The sequence below is a fragment of the Pteropus medius genome, unplaced genomic scaffold (assembly GCF_902729225.1).
Source record: "Pteropus medius unplaced genomic scaffold, Ma_sr-lr_union100, whole genome shotgun sequence".
NCBI lineage: Eukaryota > Metazoa > Chordata > Mammalia > Chiroptera > Pteropodidae > Pteropus > Pteropus medius.
Window position 1 is genome coordinate 54,345 of NW_024342539.1, and position 23,911 is coordinate 78,255.

Consider the following 23,911-nt stretch of genomic DNA (forward strand, 5'->3'; position numbering starts at 1 on the left):
CATCCGATGGCTCCAGCAGTGTCCTACACACAACTCTTTCATCTCCACCACCGACCGAGTCTATCCAGTGTTACTGGACAGATCGGAATTTCCAAGGACACTTCAGCTGTAAGTTCTAAGAGTCCCACAAACCCCAATGCCCCAAACCAACTTCATCTCCTTTCAAGGGGCTTCTGATATCCCCTGATCTGTTACTTGTGCCGACAGCCACCAAGGGCACAAACTAGACACCGTGGAGTCACCCTCACATCCCTTCCCAGCTATTAGAGGGGACGGCATTGTGTCGAGCTAACTTCTTCAACAAGCTCTCAAATCCAGCCCTTGGTTCAGGCAGTCATTTCTCACCTGGGACCCTGCAACACCCTCGGACTAAACTCTTCCTCCAACTCCTTTTCCCTCCAGACTCTCCTCCCTTCCACAGCATTTCTCAGGGAAAAAATCTCTTTTGGGTTTCCCGCTACAGACACACAAAGTCCTTCCCGAGCAGACGTCTATCCTCTTCCTCCAACTCGCTCTCCTCACTCTCGCTGCCCAAACATGCTGCGATCTTCCTGAGAACGCTGGGCCCTGGCACAGCTTCATGCTTTTGCACGTGTGTGTTTCTCAGTCTGCATGTACATCTGTCTCTGACTCTTGAACTTATTCCTTTATTCTCCATGTGTCTGTGGGGTATTTCCCATGCATCAGGCACTGTGCTAGAGTCAGTGGGACAAAAGGACAACGAAAACGTACTCTTTGTGAAAAAGAATGAAGAGACAGATATAAACACTACAAATTACATTACACTGAAGTTAGAACTCAAAGAAATATGTATAAAGTGAGATTGGTCCCCGAGGAAGGTATTTCCTAGTCTGCTTTGCAGGTCATGGAGGACATAAATTTAAGTTTAGTCTTGGCATAAGATTCACTAGGTAGAGGAAGAAAGAAAAGCATTCAGATCAGGCAAAGGAAGCATCCCATGTGATGGCAAGAGAACTCTGGATGGCTCGTTGAGGTAACCAAGGAGTTTGGGGTAGCCGAGTAGAGCACGCGTGGGTGGCAGGATTCTTCTTCTTCTTGGTATTGTTTTCTACAGGGAAGGAGTTTTCCTGGTATAATTTTCCAGCTTCTCTCTACCCTTTACTCCTTCCCTGCAGAATAGCTAACTCTTATCTTCCTGGTGAATCTGAAAGAAGGAAGATGGGCATTTCCCTCCAGATGCCAGGCCACCAGCACAACGTAGGGAGGCCTGATTCCTGGGGCTGGAGGTCTATTCCGGGGTTCACTATCTGGAAGCCCCTCATTGTCAAGCATCTAAAGCTGATAGTGAAAGATGCAGATTCTCAGTAATAAAGATGCTATTCTGATCTCTAGATCCTCCTCTCATCCTGCCTTTCTCTTAATTACTCTGAACTTGGATGGGGAAAAATATTCTATCATTGGGCTCTCTCAAGCCACCAGTAATAGGGAATGATTCTGAGCAGGGAAGAGATTCAGATCTGGATTCTGAAAGATCGCTTTGGCAACAGTGTAGAAAATGGATCTGAAGGGCAGGATGGAGGGAGAACAGGTGTCTAGACAGCTGCAAAGGCAGTGAGAATGGAGAGGAGGGTGGAGCTGGGCCACATGGTTGAATGACTGAAATCTGGTGACCTGCTGATTTGAAGAATGACAAAGGACAGGAAGCAGCCTCCCAGGTTTTTAGCTGGGCACCTGAGGGATGGGAGAGCCACTCATTGTGCTCCTTCCAAGTCCTGTTCACTCATTACCTCCAGGGAGCCCTTGCCAACTCCCCATGCCGCCTGGTGCTCTCTCCAGGGCTCTTTCAGCTCTATGTACACGTCCTTCTGAATACTAATCACCCATTAACATTGCTCTTTTGCATGTATAATTCTATTGCCTGGATGTAGAGACTCCTAGAGGGACTGCCCTTGGTGGAGGGGAGCAGGAGCTCTCTAGCCAGATTGTCTGGGTTTGAGCCCTGCCTCTGCCACTTAGTCTCTGTGTAGGCTGGGGCACCTTAATGAACCTCTCTGTGACTTTACTTATTCATCAATAAAAGAAGGTTAATAAAGTACCTCCCCACAAAGTGTAAAGATCAAATGTATCATTCATGAGCAGGGTTTGGAACAGTGTCTGGCATATGGTAAGCGTTAATAAATTTTGTCATCACCATCATGTATCTGCAGGGGTCCAGCATCAGATGCAGCTTTGATAAGCACTCAGGAAGTGTGAAGGAATGACAGACGTACAAGGGACCGTGCTAAGTGAAAGCGAGATCGACGGGAAGACCAGATGTGGTTCATGTCCTCAATAATAACATAATCACACGAAGGCAAATCAAAAGTCATCAACGTAAGGAAGTGTATGCTAAGTGTCAAATAAGTAAACCAGAGAGAAAGTCTCAAACTTAAAAAGAGACTGGTGAGGTCCCTGCAGGCAGGGTGCCCAGAGAAGGCTTCTCGGACACGGCCTTGAGAAGACCGTTCTGGCCACCGATGCCCCAGTGAAAGCTGTGCACTGGTGGCTGGGAGCCTGCTACAGGCTCTTGTGAGAAGGGCACCTACCTATGTCCCAGCAGTCCCACCTGCCTCCACCTGTCTGTGTTCCCTCTGGCACCAGGTGAGGGCAGTAGGTCATGCTACAGTTCACACACCCGAGGGGAACATGCCAGAGAGCAATGTGAGAAGTGCTTGGTTAAAATCTCCAGGCACGTCTGACACACTCCCCTAACCAATCTTCATATCTAGTCTCACCAGGACAGAAAAAATACACTTGAGCATTAACCCTGGAGTTTAAGTACAAAGGAAATCCTTATTACCTTTTATTGTTCAATATAAAAGAAGACAGAACAAGCTCAAGGTGCCCTGGCACAGCTAGTTTTGCTAATAAGTAACCCTAAAAATAGGCACCATGAAAGGCAAAAAAACAAACAAACGAAAAAACACTTTAAAAATACAAAGGTTAGTCTTGCAAAAAAAAAAAAAAAAAAAAAAAAAAAAAAAACTGAATCTGATTAAGCTTCTAGATCCAGCTACCAATTTATAGAAAATACAGAGGACAAAGAAATCTGTTAAATTACTGCACAGGATGAAATCAGTAAAATCCAGACTGTGGGGAAATATACAGGACGAAAGCTGATTTCCTCAACAAATAAAGTATGAGAGAGAGAGAGCTAGACATAGAAGGAAAGTATAGACTGAGACTTAAAAAGCATGACAAGAATTGCAAAATGTGGGCACTGACTCAAATAAACTATTAAAATTTAAGAAAATGTCAGTAATTTGAACACTGATTAGATATTTGACTGCATTAAGGAATTACTGTTAATTTTTTTTCACATGTGATAATGGTATGGTGGCTGCATGAAACAAAAACAAAACATTCTTATCTTCTTTTAGAGATAAATCCTGAAATATTACAGGTGGTCTGCTTCAAAATAATTTGGGGTAGAGATAGTGAGTAGGAAATATAAGGAAACAAAACTGGCTGTGAGCTGTAATTGTTGAAACTGGATAATGGGTACATGAGGGGTCATCTACTTTATCTACTTTCAAATATGTTTGAAATTTTCTGTAATTATAAAGAAAGCCCAAATTAATTTTCTGAACTAAGTAAGGAAAAGATCCTAAGCTTGAATGTAAAATAAGACTTTTTTCCAAAATAATAAAACAAACTAAGAAAGGCAGTCAAAAAATGTGAAAGCGGGGGAAGATCTTACTCCCTGTGAAAGGCGAAGGAAAAGTCCCAGGACAACAGGGCTGGAGGCCACAGGCTCTGCCCTTCACAGAGGAAGCTTACCCTACACAGGCTTCCCCTAGGAAGGCAGCTGGCAGGGCAGAAACTGCACGGTCTGATCACTTTCAAAAAACATCTCACATGGCCTATCAACTACAGCCTGTCGTATTGCACATAAATGCTTATACAGTAAGGTGTGTTACAAGGCACTGTAATTATCCTTGTTGCTTCATGGCAGGCCTGAAATTCTTCACATGCAGATGAATTCCCTTAAGTGAAATAAATGCATGAACGGTGCAACTGCTGAGGGCGTCTGACCAGAACCTGCCAAGGTGACCCATTTTGTATGGCATGTGACCCTATGTGCTTATTTTTGAACTTTGGACTGGTGGTGACCAATCTCAGGTTATTACAAACAGAATGTCCTGTCTATGAATTTCTAAGGAAACTTGGTACATGAGAGGTTTTTTTTTTTTTTTTTTTTTTTAACAGACAGCATGGAGAATTTAGTTAACTCTTTGAGTGAAAAAGTAAGGACTTACCACGCAAAGAAGCCAAAGCACAACATAGAGTATTTGGGTCTTAGAGAAGAGATCCTGTCCAAATTTTATGCAAACAATAGCTTCCAGGAAACCAATGACCCTAGGTAAACAGAGAACAGGAAGTCAAATACTAATCTGTTTTATCAGAGCATATGCATTACCAGAAATACGCATTATTCCATCAAAAAGTTCAACTGGTCATGTTTCTGCCCCAAACACCGGTAGCAGGCCCCAAACAAAATGACATTGTTCTAGCATACTGCATTTTCTTCAAAATTAAACACAGTTGACCCTTGAATGACATGGGTTTGAACTGCATGGGTCCACCTATGTGTGAATTTTTTTCAATCAATACTGAAAATCCTTATGATTTTCTCAGTAACATTTTCTTTTCTCTAACTTTAATTTACAGTGTGCAATACATATAACATGCAAAATATGTCAATCAACTGTTTGTGTTATCAATAAGGCTTCCAGTCAACAGTAGGCTTTTAGAATTTAAGTTTTTAGGGAATCGAAGTTTTGTGTGGAGTTTTGACTGTGTGGGGGGTTGTTGCCCTTAACCTCCGTGCTGTTCAAGAGTCAACTCTGTGTGTGTGTGTGTGTGTGTGTGTGTGTGTGTGTGTGTGTGTGTTTTAGATGCAATAAAATTTATTTTACTATTACTTCTTTTTTTTTTTAAAGACTGGGTATTTTTTTAAAGGAGTTTTAGGTTCACAGCAAAATTGAGGGGAAGTTACAGATTTACCTCATACTCTGCATCGCCTCCCACACTATCAACATCCTTACAAGAGTGGTATATTTGTTACAATCAATGAACCTATACCGACACATCATTATCACCCAAAGTCCACAGCTGACATCAGGGTTCACACTCTTATATTATACATTCAATTGTCTATTGGACAAATGAGAATGACATGTATCCACCATTATTGAATTATACAGAGTAGTGTCACTGCCCTAAAAATTCTGTCCCCTTGCCTATTCGTCCCTCTGCTCCTTCCAAGAAATAAAACTCTTTTTTAACTTCTTTCTTCCTCCAAGACTAGAATCTCAGCTCATACATCTTAATAGCTGGAGGCACCTGGTATCGCTAACTCAGTGCCTATTACCACCAGGGTGGACAGTCACCACTTGCTGGAACCTTCTCAGGGACCGGGAACCCACTACCTTTGTGGGCGACTTATTCTGCCACTCAGTCTCTTTAGTTGTTTGGATGCTTTTCCTTGTCTCAGGCTGGCCTCTGTCTCCTTCCACCCATGGGTACTAAGTCTGCCATCTACAGTCGGACAGGGTGAGTTTGAGCCTGTGTCTTTCAATAACTTGAAGGCAAAAATCACATTCCCTCTCAGCCGCCTAAAAATTTCCAAATTCAACATCTGCCATGTTTGCTGACAATATAAACCCTTTATCCTCTCTCGATCTGTAAGCAACTTTGCTAAATACAAAAATGTTAAAAAACAAAAAACTTCATGATATATCCTCTAATTAAAGATCAAAGAAAAAAAAGCCACTCTTATGTTCATTATAAAAATCTGACTTTTATTAAGACTCAGAGCACAAGATAAAAACGATGAGGTAAGAGTGACACAGCTAGTCACGCAATCCCAAAGACTGCTTAAGAATGCATAGGAAAAAAAGCATACAAACAGATTTCATGCAAGGCCACTTTTGTGTCCCTTGCTTGAGATGAAATACGAACAATCAGAGATTAGTACGGTTGCACTAAAAGTACAAGAAGGGGCCCAGAAGGCTCTGTGCCCCACTACCTGCTGGTAGACACAGAGGTCACTGCCATCATCGAATGTGTGGATGGCTCCAAACAACTGGACACCTGAAAAGAACCATTTTAGAGAGTTTGGGGCTCTTTTCCCCTAGCCCCAGCCAAAGAAGGTTTAGGAATTATTGGCCTGAATCTGCAAAAAGCCCTGCAACAAAGCATGGCACGTGTGAGAAAGTATCATTTTAGCTGAGGTGAACAGGAGGCTTATAAGTGTAGGTCTGAGTTTCACTTGATCCTGGTCTAGACTGTGAGCTGACACTAGATGGCAGCTAAACTTTCGTTACTTCCAGGCTGCATAGTGAGGGGAAGGGTGCCTGTGAGTGAACATAAAAAGAGTATTTAACCTTTGGCCAGGACTTCTTGAAATACAACAGAAAGTGCTAAGCCCTGGAACTAAGTGTGCCTGTCTGCTCTTAAGCCAGACAGAACACCTGGAGTTTACTATGAGATTTCTGGATATTTAACTAGATTGAGTCACCTTTCAAAAGCATGGTGATCAGCAGGCTAGAGCTGTGTTTCTGACTTCTGTGATCTGAGACCATGGCAAGAAACCTTTTATTGTGACCCAGTACACGTACGTACATACGTGCGCTTGTGCGTGCGCACACACACACACACACCTGAAACAAGTTTCATAAAATAATTTGTCCCCTTGTTAGGTTAGACAGACATGAGCAACAGGGGAACAAAGGAATGGCGGCCCAGGCCCGAGACAGTCTAAAGAACACCCCATTTGTAGTTAAAGAATCACTCCTGCATCCTGAGAGACAAAGGACTTTAATCCAGCCGCTGATGCTTACACAGAAGGTACTACCTTAACCTGCCCGCAACCTCAGACTCATTATACCATCATTATAATACCATGTCTCTTTCTGGAAGTTCATGAATCTAATATAACAGACTGAGTTCTGGGTAAGCACATGTGTAAGAAGCGTAGTGTTATATAACAGCCAAATGTCAATCAAAATGACCTCCCGGGCCAATCACCTAGGAACACCTTTGTAACCACCCATGATGCCCTAATGCAGACCTTCCCTCTTCCGTGCTGTTACAACTCTTTGCTGAAAACTGGTTCCTCCCTTGGAGTGTGCTCTGTCTTTTATCTTTTACCTTTTCACTTACCAAATTCCACAGGGCTGCAGCCTTCCTTAGCATGGCTCATCTCCTTCTAAAACATACTTTTAATAAATCTCACTTTTTCTAAATCTCGCTGATCTGTAATTCTTTGCTGTGTCAGTGGGGAAGAACCAAGGACCCACCCTCCACTCATGCCACTGGGGTGACGCCGGATTTCATATCGCCCCGGTAGTAACACCCGTACTCTGACATTTTTCTATTCTATTTCATTTTAAGGAAATGCTGGTCAAGATCCACCCTGTTGACTTCATAATGAACTGAAGTTTCTTCTGAAGACCAGAGCTTTTTAGTCAGCAACTTTAGGATATGCTTTGCCCCTATGTGCTGAGGAATGTTAGTTAAGCCCTTGTCCATGAATGTGGCCTCTCAGTGAGGTGACGGGAGTTAGGGTCAGTGTGTGTCTTTTGGGGGGAGGGAGTGGAAGGAGGGAGAAGGGAGAGAGTTGTGTCACAGTAGCAAGGGTCTTGAGGGCCACCCAAGGGCTTGGCTTTTCGTCTGAGGGAGCCAGGAGCCCCTGGAGCAGAGAGTTGAACATGATTCAGCGAATCACATTTTAATAAGATAGTCTGGCAGCTGAACTGAGAACTGGTGGTGAGGAGGCAAGAACAGAAGCAGCGAGTCCTCGAATGCAGGGAGAGGACCAGGGGAGTAGCTGTGGCGATGTGAGGGGTGATCGAAACTGGGAGGCAGTAAAACTCAACAATCACATGGGCTTTTTAACCACGAGCCATTGCCCCCAGAGGGAGTCCTAATAAACAATGTCCTGGAATGTTAACATTACTTTTATATAAGATTTAAATGGCTGCTAGCTTAGGGCTGAGGCCAAGGCTTGGGTAGGATGGGAGCCTCTATTAAGTCTGTCAGCGAAGACAGTACAAGCTCTTCCCCAGGGCTCCCTGAACTCAGTGCAAATGTAAATCTGATCTTTAACAAACTGAAGAGGTGGCCAAATTGTGTTGGATGGAATTCATTCAGAGCTCCAACTCCCTTTGATGCCTGTGGCCATCCTTATCTTGAATTAGCATGGGCAGTAGGCAAACTCTCTGGGCTGCCTGAGGTGCTTCTGCTGGGGTCGAGGCTGGTCTGCTGAAGCACACTCTCAGCTCCCCATCTTTGGAGCCTGCACTTTAAGAGACAGGGCAGAAATAAAGATGTTAATGTAGAGCCCAGAGTAAGGTGCTCCTCAGTGAGTGCAACAAGAATGTAAGCAGGGCTATTACAGAAATTGGGGCATAAAAGCTCTAGGCTCAGTGCAAGTAAGCTGGATGCACAAGCACGGAGTTTTCGGCATGCCAACAAAACTTGCTGTTGGATTCTGAGGATGCCCCAGCCTGCCTGCATCCCATAAAGACTCTTCCATAGCTGCACAAGATGCTCTACTGGTAAGGTAGGAAAGAGGTAAGAGAATTAAAATGTTAATCAAGCCACAATCAGAGACTGCAGTGTGCTGATCAGCCCTGCAGCCAGGCCAGGAGGACACCTTCAGAACAAAGGACGATTTCTGCTGGATTAATAACAACCCATTCTCCACACCTGTGCAGCGGAAACAGGAACCAGGGGTCTTTCCCTAAGGCTAAAACCATAGTTAAAGGCTAGGAACTGCCAGCAGGCTTTTCACTCTACATATTCTTACCTTTTCACCTACATACTCTTCTCCTTATTCACTGTATGTCCATTTCAAAGGAAATGGGTTAGACAAAAACTTACGGGAACTAAAGAATGATGTAGAAAATGAATTCCCTGAACAATGGGCCAGTCTCTACTCACTATCTTTCCAAGTCTTTCTTGGTCCCTCTCACTCTCTGCCTCTGAGAGGAGACCAAACTGTTTGTGGGGTCTTACCGCTTCTCTAATAAACTTTCCTGTTGACTCTAACTTTGGCATGTGTTGAATTCTTCCTACACTCTCTGCCAAAAGACCTTCTTCACTCAGTCCAGGGCTTGGTCTCCCCCCACCATCTCGGGGAAATGTGCCACTGTCCTGCATCACTGGGATGGCTCCAGGCCCAGGGCAGCCACCCTTCAGCCAGCCAGGAGACGACCCGCCCACAATGGCATGAGTGGTGTATAACAGACACAAATGCTACACCACTACACAGGTAGCCAGGAAGCGCTCTGGACTGAGTAACTTTCTAATTAGGGTGAGCAGAAATGCCTTTTTGGGAGGAAGTGATAACTGAGCTGCACTTATCAGATAGAAACAACTTCCACTGTGCTCCTGGAACCTACAGACTTCCTAGGGAAGCCCCAGGTGCGGAATCGGGTGGTGGTGGTGGGGGGGGAGGGTGGGAAGAGGTTAAAAGGGTCCTGGGTGGAACACCTAGTACAGTCCTGCTCACTTGTTTTGATGTATATTAGGGTTTGGGGCAAGATGTCATTTGAGGAAATGGATTCCGCTGCTAAAAAAAATAAGGACTGCCACCAGGGGTTTGGGGCTGTAGGAGAGGTTTCTGAGCAAGGCAGCAGGGAGAGGCGGAGTGAAGAGGGAGCAGTCCTGAGCACAGGAGGGGAAGGTGCTGGGAAAGGGAAACTGGTTATAAAGCCACCGTAACAGTGTGGGGCCCAGGGTCTGAAACAGACAGGAGCGGCCCAGAGGGAAGGTGAGGACAGGTGGGAGAGGCTGTGAAACGAAGGTCAAGGTCAACAGGAAGACGGTGGGGACCTGGTAGTGACAGGAAGGGTCAAGAGTCGGATGACACCATTGACAGTTGTCTGTTTCCCTCAGCACATTCCCTCCTCCTGGAAGGACCCTGTGCTACAGGCCGTGTCTATCCTTAAAAAAAGAAAGGAAAAGGAGGGCGAGAGCGCCTGTAAGAATGGCACCATTTAAGACATGTGGGAGGGATAGGGGGATGGAACAGGAAGCCACCAGAGGAAACTGAGAAGAAACAGAAAAGTAGGAGGAAAACCAGGGCAGCTGCTGCCCAAAGAAGAGAACAGCTGTGAGACGGCAGACTCTGGGGAGGCAGGAGAGGCGAGGACGGAGAGGGGCCTTGCTGGTGGGGAGCTGACTGGGAGAGAACAAGTCAGCAGCAGAGGCCCACACACTTTGAGACGGGGACACCAGTACGGCTGTGGTAGTGCGGCCAGGAAACTCAGAGGGGGAGGGCAGTTCTGATAGCGAGGTGGTCCCCAGGCACAGTCCATGCTCACCCATCCCTCAAAGACCAACCCAGGAACTTCGGGAAGAGAAAGTGACTGCTCATTCGTGTTAAAGCCGGGGCTGGATCGCCTTCCTCCCAGGGCCCAGTAATCAAACAGCTTTCCTTATAAGCCAGGCTCATTTAGGCACAGAAACTCAATTAAAACAAGGGTGGAGTGGAGAGAGAGACAAAGATGAAGATGATAAAAGCACACACGGGGGGAATCTGTTCACATCCGCCTGGCCCCCTTACTCCCACAGAGCTGAGGTAACAGAACGTGACTTTCTAAACAGAGAAGAAGCCAATTTTTTCACACTGCTGCCCTCTCCCTGGTGGGCCCCATTCCCTAGCTGGACAGAGTCCTATCTGTGCTGGACACAGCACACTGAAGCATAAAAGATTTAAAAGCTCAGATCTCTGGCACAACTATAGGAGACCCCACTGTAAGTCTGTATTTAGTTACATCAGTTAGTAATTAAATACAAACTTTTTGAGGTTGTGACATTTACAGAAAAGTGCCCTCTTCAGGAAGAAAAGATGTGGAACTGTGGGAAAGAAGCCTCCGGAGGTCCTGTTTGACCTTTCCCCTCCCCTCTCTAAAGTCTTCAAAAGCGAATTTCCTATGTCACTTCTTGGGACACTCCTACTCTGTCCCTCACATCTCCACACCTGGCTAAAGCCTGAAATTAATCCAAAGTTGGTGAAAAGAAAGCTGTAAATCAGCTACTAGTTATTAAAGAAAGTCAGAAATTTAAATGTTTGCTGTTTTGATAGATTGAAAAAGACAAAATGAGGGCAACAGGGAGGCAGGGGAGAGATGGGGCAGAAGAGGGAGGTGGTGGCTCCTGCAGGGCAAACACTCAAGAGACAGACCAGAGACTCTGGCCTCCTGTGTCATCTTCACTGCGTGATAAACGTGCAGAGGCAGCTCTGGTTCACGAACCCAGGAGACCCACTGTGTGTGGTTTACGGAGAGGGATCTATTATTTTTCAGCATGGTCCACTAGTTCTCAAGATTGATTAATTTTGATATCACTTTACTGGAAGATCTCAATTCTCAATAAAACACACTAAAGTAGCCAAATGATCTCACCTTTGAATTTTATTTTATCACTTTTCAACAAGATATAACTTCCTGTAGCAGCATTTTCTGCCACTGTGACCCAGTTTATCTTTGCCATTTCTCCTTACTTGGGATTATTTTTTTTGGCTGCCTGATTAGAAAGAAACTTTGCTGTAATACTACCTCTGATCCGCATCTCCTTTTCCTCAACAGGTAGTAAAGAGATAGTTCTGTAAAAAGCATATCCACTCCACAGTAGAATAAAACCTTGCCAAGGACTTTTAAATATTAAGAGAAAAATGTGAGTGGAAAGAACAGAGCTCAGATGCAGGAAAATCACTGCCTCCTTGGTCGAGACAATAAGACAAGAAGAAAGGCTCCATCTTCCTCCCTTCTAGGTAGGACTCCACGATCATGCCTTCTTCACACGGCCTTTGTTCAGTATGTTAGAAACCTGGTAGACGTGTAAATTCTTTCTCCTGCCAGATCGCTAAACAGCAGAAATCTAATCCATCTTATCATCCTTTAAGCTGAAATCACTTTAGGTAGGAAAATCAGCTTAAGTGACAGAATTTCTGAGAAACGAATGACAATGGCTCTTTGTCTTTAGGCAAAGGGGGACTTGTCTAAATCCAACTTGAATAAAACCCTCAAAACCTGGAATGGGCGCTGGACGCACACACGCACACATGCGTGCACACGCGCACACGTGCGCGCACACACATTTGAAAGGAATGACACTGCAATGCTAACAGCAATTATCTCTAAATGACTGACTTCTTTGGGTGAGCTTTAGTTTCTTCTTTTCTGAATTGTTTATCAATGTACATGTATTACTCTTTCATTGGAAAAGTTATTTTGTTTAAAGATCTGTCGAAAGCAGTAATTTTTTTCCCTATTATGAATTTTCATCAAATTTCTATATACTGTCACACTCAATTCGGAACCTAGATTGCGTCTTGAATTTAAGCTACCCAACCAAGGCCCTGAATTTTGTGTACAGATCTGCTGAACGTCCCTGGAACTTTGGTTGCTTAATGGCATGGTAAAATGTTGATGGTGTTTTACGCAGAAGAACCACTTACCTGACATACTGAAGATGGTCTCATATTTCATATGGGGGGGCGGTGTAAATTAGATAACCCATGGTCTCTTTCATCACTTAAATAATAGTAAATTCAGATATAGCATTTGTATCCGTAAAAAGACAATAAATTGTGACCATGGGGCAATGTGTTAGTTCTCTTTGGGACAATAAAATTATACCTTGGTATATAGCAAGCAGCTGTTTTGCAGGATTTTTTGATGTGAAAGTGACATGAAATGTGGATAAGTCCATCATAAGATGATGTCCCAAACTCATCATCAAATTCAGAAGAATCTGAACAATCCATTTTCTAATTTATTTCATAAAAATCTTTTGATTTCCTATTTCTTAAAAATATTAGTTTCTAAACCTTCTTTCTACAATTTGCCAATTAACTATTCTAAACTTAAATCAGAAAAAGTAATGTTAAAAATGGAAGACATATAAAAACATCAGCAAGACTTCATAGGACAATTGTACTGAAAGGCACTTAATACAGGGTCAAGAAATAACCAAAGAAACTTAAGAGGTGTAAGTGTTTCTTAAACTTCCATAGTTAACGGAGTACTCACCCGAACACCCAGCACTGGGTTCCCACGCGTTTGCACTGCGTGTCGGTGAGGTAAGCATAGTACTGCCTGAAAGGACAAGGGCGGAACTCACTGAGCAGCTGGGAGACCGACAAGTCAACATGGAATTAAACTGCTGCCACCGAGTTGAGTATAAGAAATGTCCTGTCTTGCTCCACGTACTCGAGCTGCCTGGTCTAGGTCTAGTCCTGGGCCAGGAAGCCAGGGCCTGCTGTAACATTCCTGTGAGGGGTTAGGCATTTGGCCTGAGCTGGAGAGAGCGGAGCATGGTTTAAACAGCCAGATCATCAACATAGGTACTCTTAATTCAGGAACAGACCCCCAAAGCCTTGAGTCAAAGCAACCTCAGGTGGGTGCTTCAGTCTCCCCCTGTGGACGTGAATCCCAAGGGTCAGTGGCACTGTCATTAACTGTCTCCTCTGGCTCTCTATAGTAAAAAGGTTGCTAATTGTAATCAGGCAAGAAATACACACATTTTTGGCTCTCAGAAACTGGAATGGGACCGACCCTGTCTGCATCTCACTGTCACTGAATATCAATGACTTTGGATGTTACTGACAAGATTAGAAAAAAGAGGCAATGATGTGTAGTTGAAAAGCTTAGAGCAGCACCCATCTGACAAAAATATAATACAAGCAATTTAAAATTTTCCAGTTGCCATGTTAAAAAAGTAAAAAGGAACAGATGAATCATTTTCATAATATATGTTATTTCACCCAATATATTGAAAACATTATAAAGAAGTATTTTATATTGTTATTGTACTAAGTCTTTTAAATACGATGTAATTTTACATTATAGCACTTTTCAGCATGGACTGGCCACATTTCCAGCACTCACGGCCACATGTGGTGAGTGGCTGCCATATAGGACAGTGCAGGCTTAGTCTCATGATCGCACCGAAACTCAACCCTTCAAAAGCAGCATCTGAACCAGGAGTGCATCATCTTTTTGGGGTTAAAGACTCCACTGAGGATTTGATGCAAACTATGGTAAAGGCATATAAAACATGCAGACAAAACTTTGCATTAAATTTCAGGATATTCACGGATATCTAAAGCTCATCCATGAACTATCACCTCCTCACCCCAAAGACCTCAGTGAAGAATTCTGGCTATAAAGAATTGAAGTGTTCCTCTAATTTCATTTTCATTGGCTAATTTGCTTTTACCAGTTCAGCTACTTTACCCTCGAATGTATCCATCCCCTTATATTATCAGATTAAAAGAATGTTTGCTGAAACTTTTTCTCAAAGCAGATTCGTGTAAAAGTCTAACCAAAAGGGAATGAAATGGAGACGTGTTGTGTATGATTTATCCTGAAGCCTATAATCTTTCTCTTCATTTAGGAGCTGCCGTTTGCTTACTGGAATGGCTGTGATAAACCCATTAGAGCACTTCCATCTTTCCAATTAGCTTATTAAAGCATCTTCTTAGATAGGAACTGCCTCAAGTAGTGTTAAAAACACAGAAAAGTGACTAATTTTTAAATAAAAAAAAAAAAATTGTGAAAATCCATAGCATTTGGCAAATATTTCGAGGAGCTCTCAAAAAGTCAAAACACTGGATTCTGAGTCTCAGTTTTTGTTTTAAAATGTTTAAAAATACTGAAATTTCATGATAAATCAATGTGATTTGCTATTCTGTTTTATGAGATTTCTTTTCCCACTGACTTTCTTGATTGCTCCTAATTTTATAAAGAAACTGCTGCTAATCTTTCCTGAAAATAATTGTGTCTCAAATATAATTAAATTTTAACTAAAGGAGAGAGGCTCCAACCCACCAAGAAAAAACAGCATTTATGGGATAATGACTTCAATAAACCACTGGTCTATAAGAGAGTCAAAGGGCTGCCGGCTTACTGACCATTACTTTCCTGTTTGGTTCAAAATAAAAAGAAATGGAATTTTGGTCCTAACTCCACAAGACTCGGCTGTGTCTTCTTTGGTTTGTTCAATCCAGTATTTGGGGGTAGATATATAGAGAGTATATATATAGATAGCTACCTCTCTATATGTATCCTCAGATATGCAGGCTAGAAATGAGGGGTATGTTTGACCCAGGAAAACACCTACTCTCCTTGGCAAGTGAGGCCTCTACTTGTGTAGTTTGCAAGCACATTAAAAATGATAAGTTACCCTACAGTTTCTGAAAAGCTAACTCTTTTAACTGCTTAGTTTGTATTTATACCAACTGTGCAGAGATCTTTGGGTGCTTCTACTTGTCAATGCCAGTATTCCGTATTTAGTTTAAAACCCCAAATGCCATTTCTAAACTGAAAAAAATGAAACGAATAAAAATGTTTTGCTTTTAAGTTCGCTGGGATCAGTCTATGTGAGGGACTGACTCCAAACAATGCCTTATCTCAAGGACCCTACGCGAATCCAGGGGAACAATGGTGTGAACATCCACGCTTACTACCTCGGTTGTCCTGGAGGACTACAGGAAGGACATTTTAAAAAGAAAATTAACTGGCTCTTAAAAAGCTAATAGTCTCGTTCTGTAAATAACATCATTTATGACTTCAGATTCACGAAGAAAACATTTTTATTTTTTAATAATCTCGTTTAAAAAAACCTCCGCATCACTGGCTACTCATTTGTTTTTTTTAGTAGGAAGTTAGAGGAAAAAAAACAACAGCGGTGAAGACTATTAAAGGGGTTTGAAAATAATGGTGTGGTATTTATTACTCACTCCATGTTACTGAGGTCTAAGAGCAAAACATTCTCTTTATATTATGGATGTATAATTCTTTAATATGATACTTTCATGAAAAATATGTTAGTTTATGTGACTTCCCTTATGCTAAACAGGAGAATACAAAGCAGGTTAACGTGCTCAAATGACAGTCGGACTTATATAGAATTACCTCACTGTGGGAGCCGTGATGCCACCAATAAAGAGAATTCTACACCAACTTAATGGATGACTGGCTTGGAACACAAAGATATGTTTCAAGAAGAAGGTATTCAACTCAGTCAGCTGAAAAAGAAAGAGACATTAGTTAACCTGATACTTCATGCTAAGTCCCCTTAAATCGACATTCTACAACTAAAAAAAATTGGTATGTTTTCAGAAAATACATGGGGTCTTCAAGGGCTGCTGTTTAAACTTGGTAACAACCAGGACAATATGGGTGCCAACCAACCAGGGGTCCTGGAAAAGGTGCTGGTGTGGCTCGTGGGGGCACCTGAGGTTTGTCATGTTTCCTGGTTCACATGATTGTCATCTGCTGGGGTAGTTGGGAGAAACATGCTTTGAAAACAGCAGAAATCATGAAAACAGGGATGGGCCCTGGAATACCTATGCAGCCTACAGAAATTAGGCTGTGTCTAAAAGTCCCACTGTAAGAAAGTCAATCTTTAATAACCAGAGGAAGCTTGAGACACGTCGCTGAGAGACGACTATGGACTCGTTTAGCACGTGCCTGGGACTGAGCAAAGCCTCGACCAAAGGCAGGTCTTAAAAGTGGGTGTGAAGGGCTGGTCCACGTCTCACCCAGGTGCAGTTCATCACATTTGAGTCCCTAGCAGCACAAAACAGACTTTGGCAGGGACATGCTCGATGCCCAGGGCCTGGATCCGACATTTCCCCTCCAGATTAAGCAAGGGGCAGAGACTAGGAAAGGTCACTGCTCTGGGAACATATCATATGGACCAGCCTGTTCGTTTCAGTGACATAAAACAACATGTCTTTTCCCAAAGCGCTGACTTCAAGGATAAAGAATAAAAAATGGTCCACTAATTAGCACCACATATGGAAAGCTGATCACAGTACCACACTCATACCCAGGAAAGGGGTGCTCTGGGGAATGCTGCTGTTCTATGAGCACACTGCTCTCTCTTCTGAACAAACCCAAATTCTTCCTCAGTTCCTGTAATAGAAGAAAACCTACACCTTCCCTGACACTGCCCTGATAAGGTACAACTTAATCCCAACCCATTTACACTCCTATCTTTATACATATTGACTTCCCCAAACTATAGTGACTACTCACATATGCTTCTGTAGTCATAAACTACATTTATTGAGATGGGCATTATTATTCTCCATGTGTAGACAAGGACTGTCTGTCTTAAAAGTGACACATGCTGATTTTTCCCCTTATGTTGGAAGTATCTTGTGTAAATATGTTCAAAATATAATTTCTGATGATTCTGAAAGACCTTTCTGGTAAAAGCTGTTTCCCTCAGCTAGTCTTCCAAAGCTGTGAAACAATTAACCTGGGGATTAGAGGATCAATAAAAAAGGCTGACTCTAGAAAACAGAGATGTTTGTCAATCCTTTTCCAAGACCTTTGGCTATCTGAATGACCTTAATCAAGTCATGGTCTGCTTGCAACAAGAGCTTCTCTCCACTGCTGACACCACTCTGTGGGATCCGTATCCCCCAGGAGGGCTTCTTTATTTAGCTCTTTACAAGAAAACTCAAATGGTAACAGCTGAGGCACAATTTTAAAAATCAAATGTTAAATATGGAATATAAGTAAAAGCCTTGCATTTGTTCCTTTGGTTCTGAAAATGATCATTCTAAAAAGCAATCCAGCGCCTATTTCACTGGGTAATAGATGCTGACCATGGGCTTCTGAACGAATCCAAATTTTAATCTGTTTCTTATTTGTAATTCAAAGATCCATGTTTTAAAATGCCTTCATGACAAAGCAAGACCTTAGGTGTAATAATATCGCTTTGTTAATTTATTTCATATGTCAGCTGCAGAATATTATACCTTCTTCAGCATTTAGCTGGTAAGCGATGTCAACTAGCATTACCTCTAAATTCCTAAATGATTTTTAGTTTTTTTCCTAATTCTTGGTATCTGAAAAAAATACCTGCCAGATGATCATGAAAAGGTAAATTCCAGCCACTCTCTGAAATGAAGATTTGGGGTCAAACCATCGAACGTAGGTCCAGCTAGCAGGCGTGAACTGCAGCACGGCCCTTTTGATCTTCCCGGTAGTGGTGTGGATGTCCCTGTGAGAAAGGAACAGCTCCAGTGAAAATCCAGTGAGAGAAGGAAGGGGAAGGAAAAAAAACGAAGACGGGTAAAAACCAAACCAAACCAAACCAAACCAAACCAAACCTGTGCATTGACTATGCTAACCAATGCTAGGAACAAAAAGATTCCTTTCTATTTGAACCATCTCTCCAACAATGGTCACTGTATTCACAGGCGGAGCACTGAGAGCAGCCCACTCAATGGGGAATTTCAGGGATGACAGGCACAGCACAGAGGTCAGGTCGCTGAAGAGACAGGAGAGGCCTTAATTTGTGAACTGGCGACAAAAGAGGCTGAGAGGCATTAGAGACAACCATCTGGAACCAGGCCAGGAAGGAGGAGGGTGCCAGCAAGGATCATATTCCCACCCACTGTTCACCTCCTGGGTCAGAGCATTTTAATAAAATAGAGAACACACTCTTGAGGTCTCCCACATCATTTCTTCACTCTGTTTATTCCTCAGAAAAGTGAACAGCTTGGATTGTTGAACAGTGATTTTTAACCTTTCTTAGTTTTAATCCTAGAAATGACTCAATTAAAAACCTCATACTCTCATGAAACACAAACAGCACATGTATTACAAATGAGACCATTTAGGCTCAGAGAGAGCAACTTGTAGTTGCAAGCTCACCGTGCCTCGCAGATGGGTGTGCACGTTCTAGCCCTGTCACGAAACTCAAGGTAAACAGCATTTAATAACCAGTAAAGATTCTTTAATTCAACAAAGACTTATATCAAGAACCTGTATGTTCTCAGACATTATGCTAAGTGCTGAAGGCGCAAGTGCGAACAAGTCAGGCTTGGTATTCTTTCAGGGGAAAATGGCAGGGAATGGGAGGGAACCAGGTTTGTTCCTGCATTCACTCGCCTACCCATCAAGTACAACATGAGAAAATCCACCCCCAAATAAACAAGAACTATGAAGGACCTGTATTTTAAAAAATGGCAAAGCTTCGTGGAAAGAGGTAGAGAAAGATGAGAATAGAGAAATACAGATTGAGAACTGAAATACTTAAGAGGTTGATTCAACCTAAGTTAATCTATAGTCATTTGTACATTTAATGCAACTTAAAAAAAAACACCAATGTAATTTTCTGTTTATTAATTTGGTTTGTGTTTGGGTAACTTGACAAAATAATTCTCAAGTTGAATGTGAAGCATAAATATATGAAAGTACAGGGAAGCATCATGGCTGTGTTTAAGGAGCCAGATAGTCTCTCACACAAATTCGGACTTAATTGCTTGCTAGCTGTGTGTCCCAGGGCAAATTACTAAACCTAAGTCTCAGTATCATCATCCCTAAAATGAAGAGAATAAAAGTATCCACCCCTAGGACGGATCATATGGCTCAAACAAGATACTGTGCATAGAGCTTACTTAGAGCAATATCCAGCACAGCCAGTTTTTGTTGCATTATATACTGCCTTAAATATATTGAAAAATATGCTTTCAAGTCATTGGCCAAGGAAAGAATTATTAATAAAAGGGATGGAGAAAACTGGTTAATCAATTGTAAAAATATTGTGAAATCTCCCCCTCACATCATATATCAAAATAAATTCTAGATTAAATAAGTTACTTTTAATAAAAAGACTAAACTATTAAACTAGAATAAAATACAGTTAACATTTACCTAAACAAAAGACTTAAAAATTTTAAAGTTTATATAACAAACCTACCACAAACAAAATTAGAAGGGAATGACAAAATAGAATATAAAGTCACATTTATGACAAAATGTAAATATGCTTAATCTTTAAAAAGCACTAATAAAAGAAAGAATTCAATAGAAAGTCTAGAAATTCAAGTTCACACAATTTTATGTGTAATAAAATTGACAAAGGTTTAAAAATAAAATTCAAAGATATAATGAAATGAACACATATACACATTGGTGTATACAGATGAGAACATAAATTGGTATATTCTACTTCTAAGAATTTGTTAAAAAAATTAGATACACACAAAGATAGATGTTCAAGGATATTCACTCTAGCCTTTATAAAGTGAAAACTTTGAAACAACTAAATGATCATAAAAGGAAATTGATTAAATATGTTATAGTTTATCCATATGTTGGGATACAAAAAAACCCTTTAAAATCATGTTTTAGAAAAATATTTAAGCAGTGGAAAATACTCATTTTTTTAATATAAATAAAGGAAGTTTTAAACACAATAAAAACTACTACTACTTTCATCATCACTACCGTTGTTTTTTTCTTCCTTCATCAGTGGCATGGTTCCTGTCACAGTCAAATTGAGAAGCAAGTTCAGAGAGGCAGCTAAAAGAATGATGAGGTGTGCACTGCCCTCCACGGAGGCAGAGGAGGAACATGCAACTTAAACTAGAGTCAGAGACAACTACTTGAGGAGGTAACAAGTAAGCTGAGTTATGAAGGAAGAGGACCAGCCAGCCTGGCACATGGGAACACAGGTCAAACCCAGGTAAAGAGGAGTATGTACACAGGCTCAGGTCCTTGGGTACCCCAGAGGGCATGGAGAAAGGGACCTTACCTGCTGAGACTGCGGATGTATACTTGGTCCTAAAGACCAGAAGAAGCCATCAGAGTAATGACATGATGAATTGAACATTCTTAAAAAGATCAGTCAAGCAATAGTGTGAGAAGGTTTTGAGGAGTTAACCTGGGGATAGAGGACTAATTAATCTAGTGATGGGAGTCTGAATGTAGGATAAAAAGGAAGGAGAACATCTTAAATGATTTAGCATTTTCTGCATGAATGCCTGAAATTAGGTTTATAATCATTTCTGAGTTTCAATTACTAATGTATAATTTACTCCTTATCATCAAAGACGGTACTGAAGTTGCATGCTACTAAAGCAGTTAAATATACAGCGTGAAAACCTGTGACTGATGTCCAGAAAGAACACAACTCACTTGAAGCTCGCCCAGTGGTATGTCCTCATCTCTAAAAACCGGCAAACGACCATGCCCAACCAGATGCCACCACCGTTGCACAACAGGATGTCCAGAATGACCTGATCCCACCAGCACTCGGCAAAATTGGGCAGAAGATGCATGAAGAAAAGCTGAGAAACACAACAGATGATTGTTTAAAAAAAAAAAAAAAGGATACAACATGGAAAGATAAATTTCCTTTTAATAACACATTGTTTTAGGAGAAGTTGTTGGCATACCAGTTTTTCCTAAGTATGAGGGAAAAAAAGCAGGGTCTGCAATCTGGTTCTTGTTTTTTTATATTGTGGATGGTTTGCAAATAGTACTAATCCAAACAGCTCTTCTTCTGACATAGGGCTTCAAAACAATGATGGCCTCTCTTTAAATACTACTACTAATGACTTTCATTGGCTAATGACAATAAGACAAGGACCTTGTATGAGGTCACACTGCAGCCAGGTTATGAAGATGCCTGGAAGTCACAGAGGGGCGCAAGAACATGGGGTGCATCTGGAATCCAATCCTGGCTCACCTAATCAAGAAGCTTCTGAGCTCTGGTTCCCTCACGTGTATGTGGGGAACATATTCTACCTGTTCTGATTTATGGTGATTTAGGATGATATAAACAGTGTTGGGCACTGTTATGGACTGAACTGTGTCATCTCAAAATTTATATGTTTAAGTCCTCATCTTCAGTACCTCATAATATGACCTTATTTGGAAAGAGAATCATTGCACATATAATTGGATAAGAGGTCAAACTGGAGTAGGGTGGGCCCCGAATCCAATATGACTGGTGGCATTAAAAAGAACATGTGAACACATACAAGGAGAACACCACATGAAGATAAAGGCAGAGATTGGGGTGATGCATCTACAAGCCAAGAAATGCCAAAGATTGCCAGAGAACCTTGAGAAGCTGAAAAGAGAAGCCTGGAACAGACTCCCTCATAGCTGTCAGAAGGAATCAACCCTGCTGATACTCTGAATTTGGATTTCTAACCTCTAGGGCTGTGAGAGGCACATTAATAGAAGCCCTATCAAACTGGCATGCTTCTAAATTAGGGTCAGGATAATGACTGGCATCGAGAAATATACTGTGCCCATGGCCAAATTTTGTTCCTTGGGAATGAATAGTAACTGATCAATAAATGAATTAGTTCCTGAAATTTCATTTTGCTAATAGTTTGTCAAGAATGTATCTTTCATTCATTAAATGAGATAATACTTTCAATTACTGAGATACTTATTAGAGCTACATCTGGAATCCATTTTTCAGCTATAAAATATCATGGACACATGATATTAATTATAATTACCACAACAATCCTATTTATCTCAAACTGGAAACTAGTTAGTAGGTAAACTACTTATTTACTTCTAAGCAGATCTCATTACCCTTTATTTGTCTCACTTGGGATTTCAACTTCATTCTTTAGCTTTATTTCATTTGTTTCTCTTTAAGATTTGTGAGATTGAAGCAGGCTTTAAGTTAACAAGGAGTTATTTTTTTTTTCTCACAAAGCTGTAAAATATTCCTAGGGGGTGGTTTAAATATTTTTATATCATAGGGGCTGGAGAATGGACTGCTTGATTGTTAACTGGCAGACTACCTTCTTCCTACATAAAAACTATCCACACTGTAGGGTGTAGATCAGCAGTCCCCAACCTTTTTGGCACCAGAGACTGGTGCCCCTAAGAGAATCTAATGCCTGACGACCTGAGGTGAAGCTGAGATGGTGATGCTAGTGCTGGGGAGTGGCTGCAAATACAGATGAAGCTTCACTCGCTGGCCCACTGCTCATCTCCTGCTGTGCAGCCCAGTTCCTAACGGGCCATGGACCAGTACCAGTCCACAGTCCAGGGGTTGCGGACCCCTGGTCTTCTTACCTCAGTTAGCTCCCAGGTAATACTGATGGTCCAGCAGAGGCCATAACTACGGATCAATAAGGCCTTCATGGCCCAGCCCCAGAAATGTCCAAATGCAAATATATCAAAATGGCTGACAATCCTCTCCCAGGTGATAACATGGCAGTTCACAGCATACTCCTGTTTAAAATAAAAAAGGAAATAATTAGCAATACTATAAAAATCAACTTCCTTCCAGGATTCTGATAATAGGAACTGACGTGACTTCGACAACTGCCCAATAAAAAAAGTTTTAATAACTGAAGATTCTTGAGGAAAAATGGACAAGCATTAGAGTTTATAAATTAGAATTGCTTTGCTCTGAATTGCAAAAGCTGGGTTAAAATGAGAAGCAAAATAATTTTACAAAGGCTTAACACATCTTAAAGAAGTGGTACCACATAGCCTATGTCGCCTGACCATAGGGCAACTGTGTTAAGGCCAGTAACAAAAACATAACTAAAATGGCATTAAATAAAGAATATACAGAATTCCAATGGGTTTGAAAATATAGAAACACATCTCCAAATATAACGGATTAAGGAAGAAATCATAATAGAAATTTAAAATATATTTAGTATTAAATGATAATGAAAATATCATATATCAAAAATGATGGGATGTAGTTCAGCAGAACTTAGAGGGAAACGTAAAGCCTTAAACGCTTATGTTAGAAAAAGAAGAAAAGCTGAATCGTCTAACTTTGGAAATTGGAAAAAAACAGATTAACTCCCATTCCAAAATATACTACATATTACATAAATATTAAAAAATTACAAAGCTTTTAAGAATTTTGGTTCCTTTTCTAATATATTTTTGTTTTTACTATATCCATAAGTAATTTTAAGTTGACATTACTTAACGGAGGTGAGGGCGCATCCTGCCCGCCTTCCAAGTGGTCTGAGGACTGACCTCTGTGACCCCATCCTCTCCATCGCTGCCCAACCTTAACCTAATACCGAGTCCTATTCATTTCACCTCCCCAAGTATTTCTTTCCTCCATTTCACCAACACGATTATTC

General features: G+C 41.5%; 1 protein-coding gene across 2 annotated transcripts in view; it reads right to left on the reverse strand.

Annotated features, from left to right (window-relative positions):
- PTDSS1 (phosphatidylserine synthase 1) overlaps positions 1-23,911 on the reverse strand; it is a 59,341-nt gene that overhangs the window by 6,919 nt on the left and 28,511 nt on the right. For both annotated transcript variants that reach the window (XM_039866345.1, XM_039866344.1), the window contains exons 5-10: positions 22,872-23,030; positions 20,961-21,112; positions 17,895-18,036; positions 15,933-16,045; positions 13,047-13,112; positions 4,260-4,359 (exon numbers count right to left, since the gene is read on the reverse strand). In XM_039866345.1, coding sequence (XP_039722279.1) covers positions 4,260-4,359; positions 13,047-13,112; positions 15,933-16,045; positions 17,895-18,036; positions 20,961-21,112; positions 22,872-23,030 — 732 coding nt within the window. The remainder of the gene's footprint in view (positions 1-4,259; positions 4,360-13,046; positions 13,113-15,932; positions 16,046-17,894; positions 18,037-20,960; positions 21,113-22,871; positions 23,031-23,911) is intronic.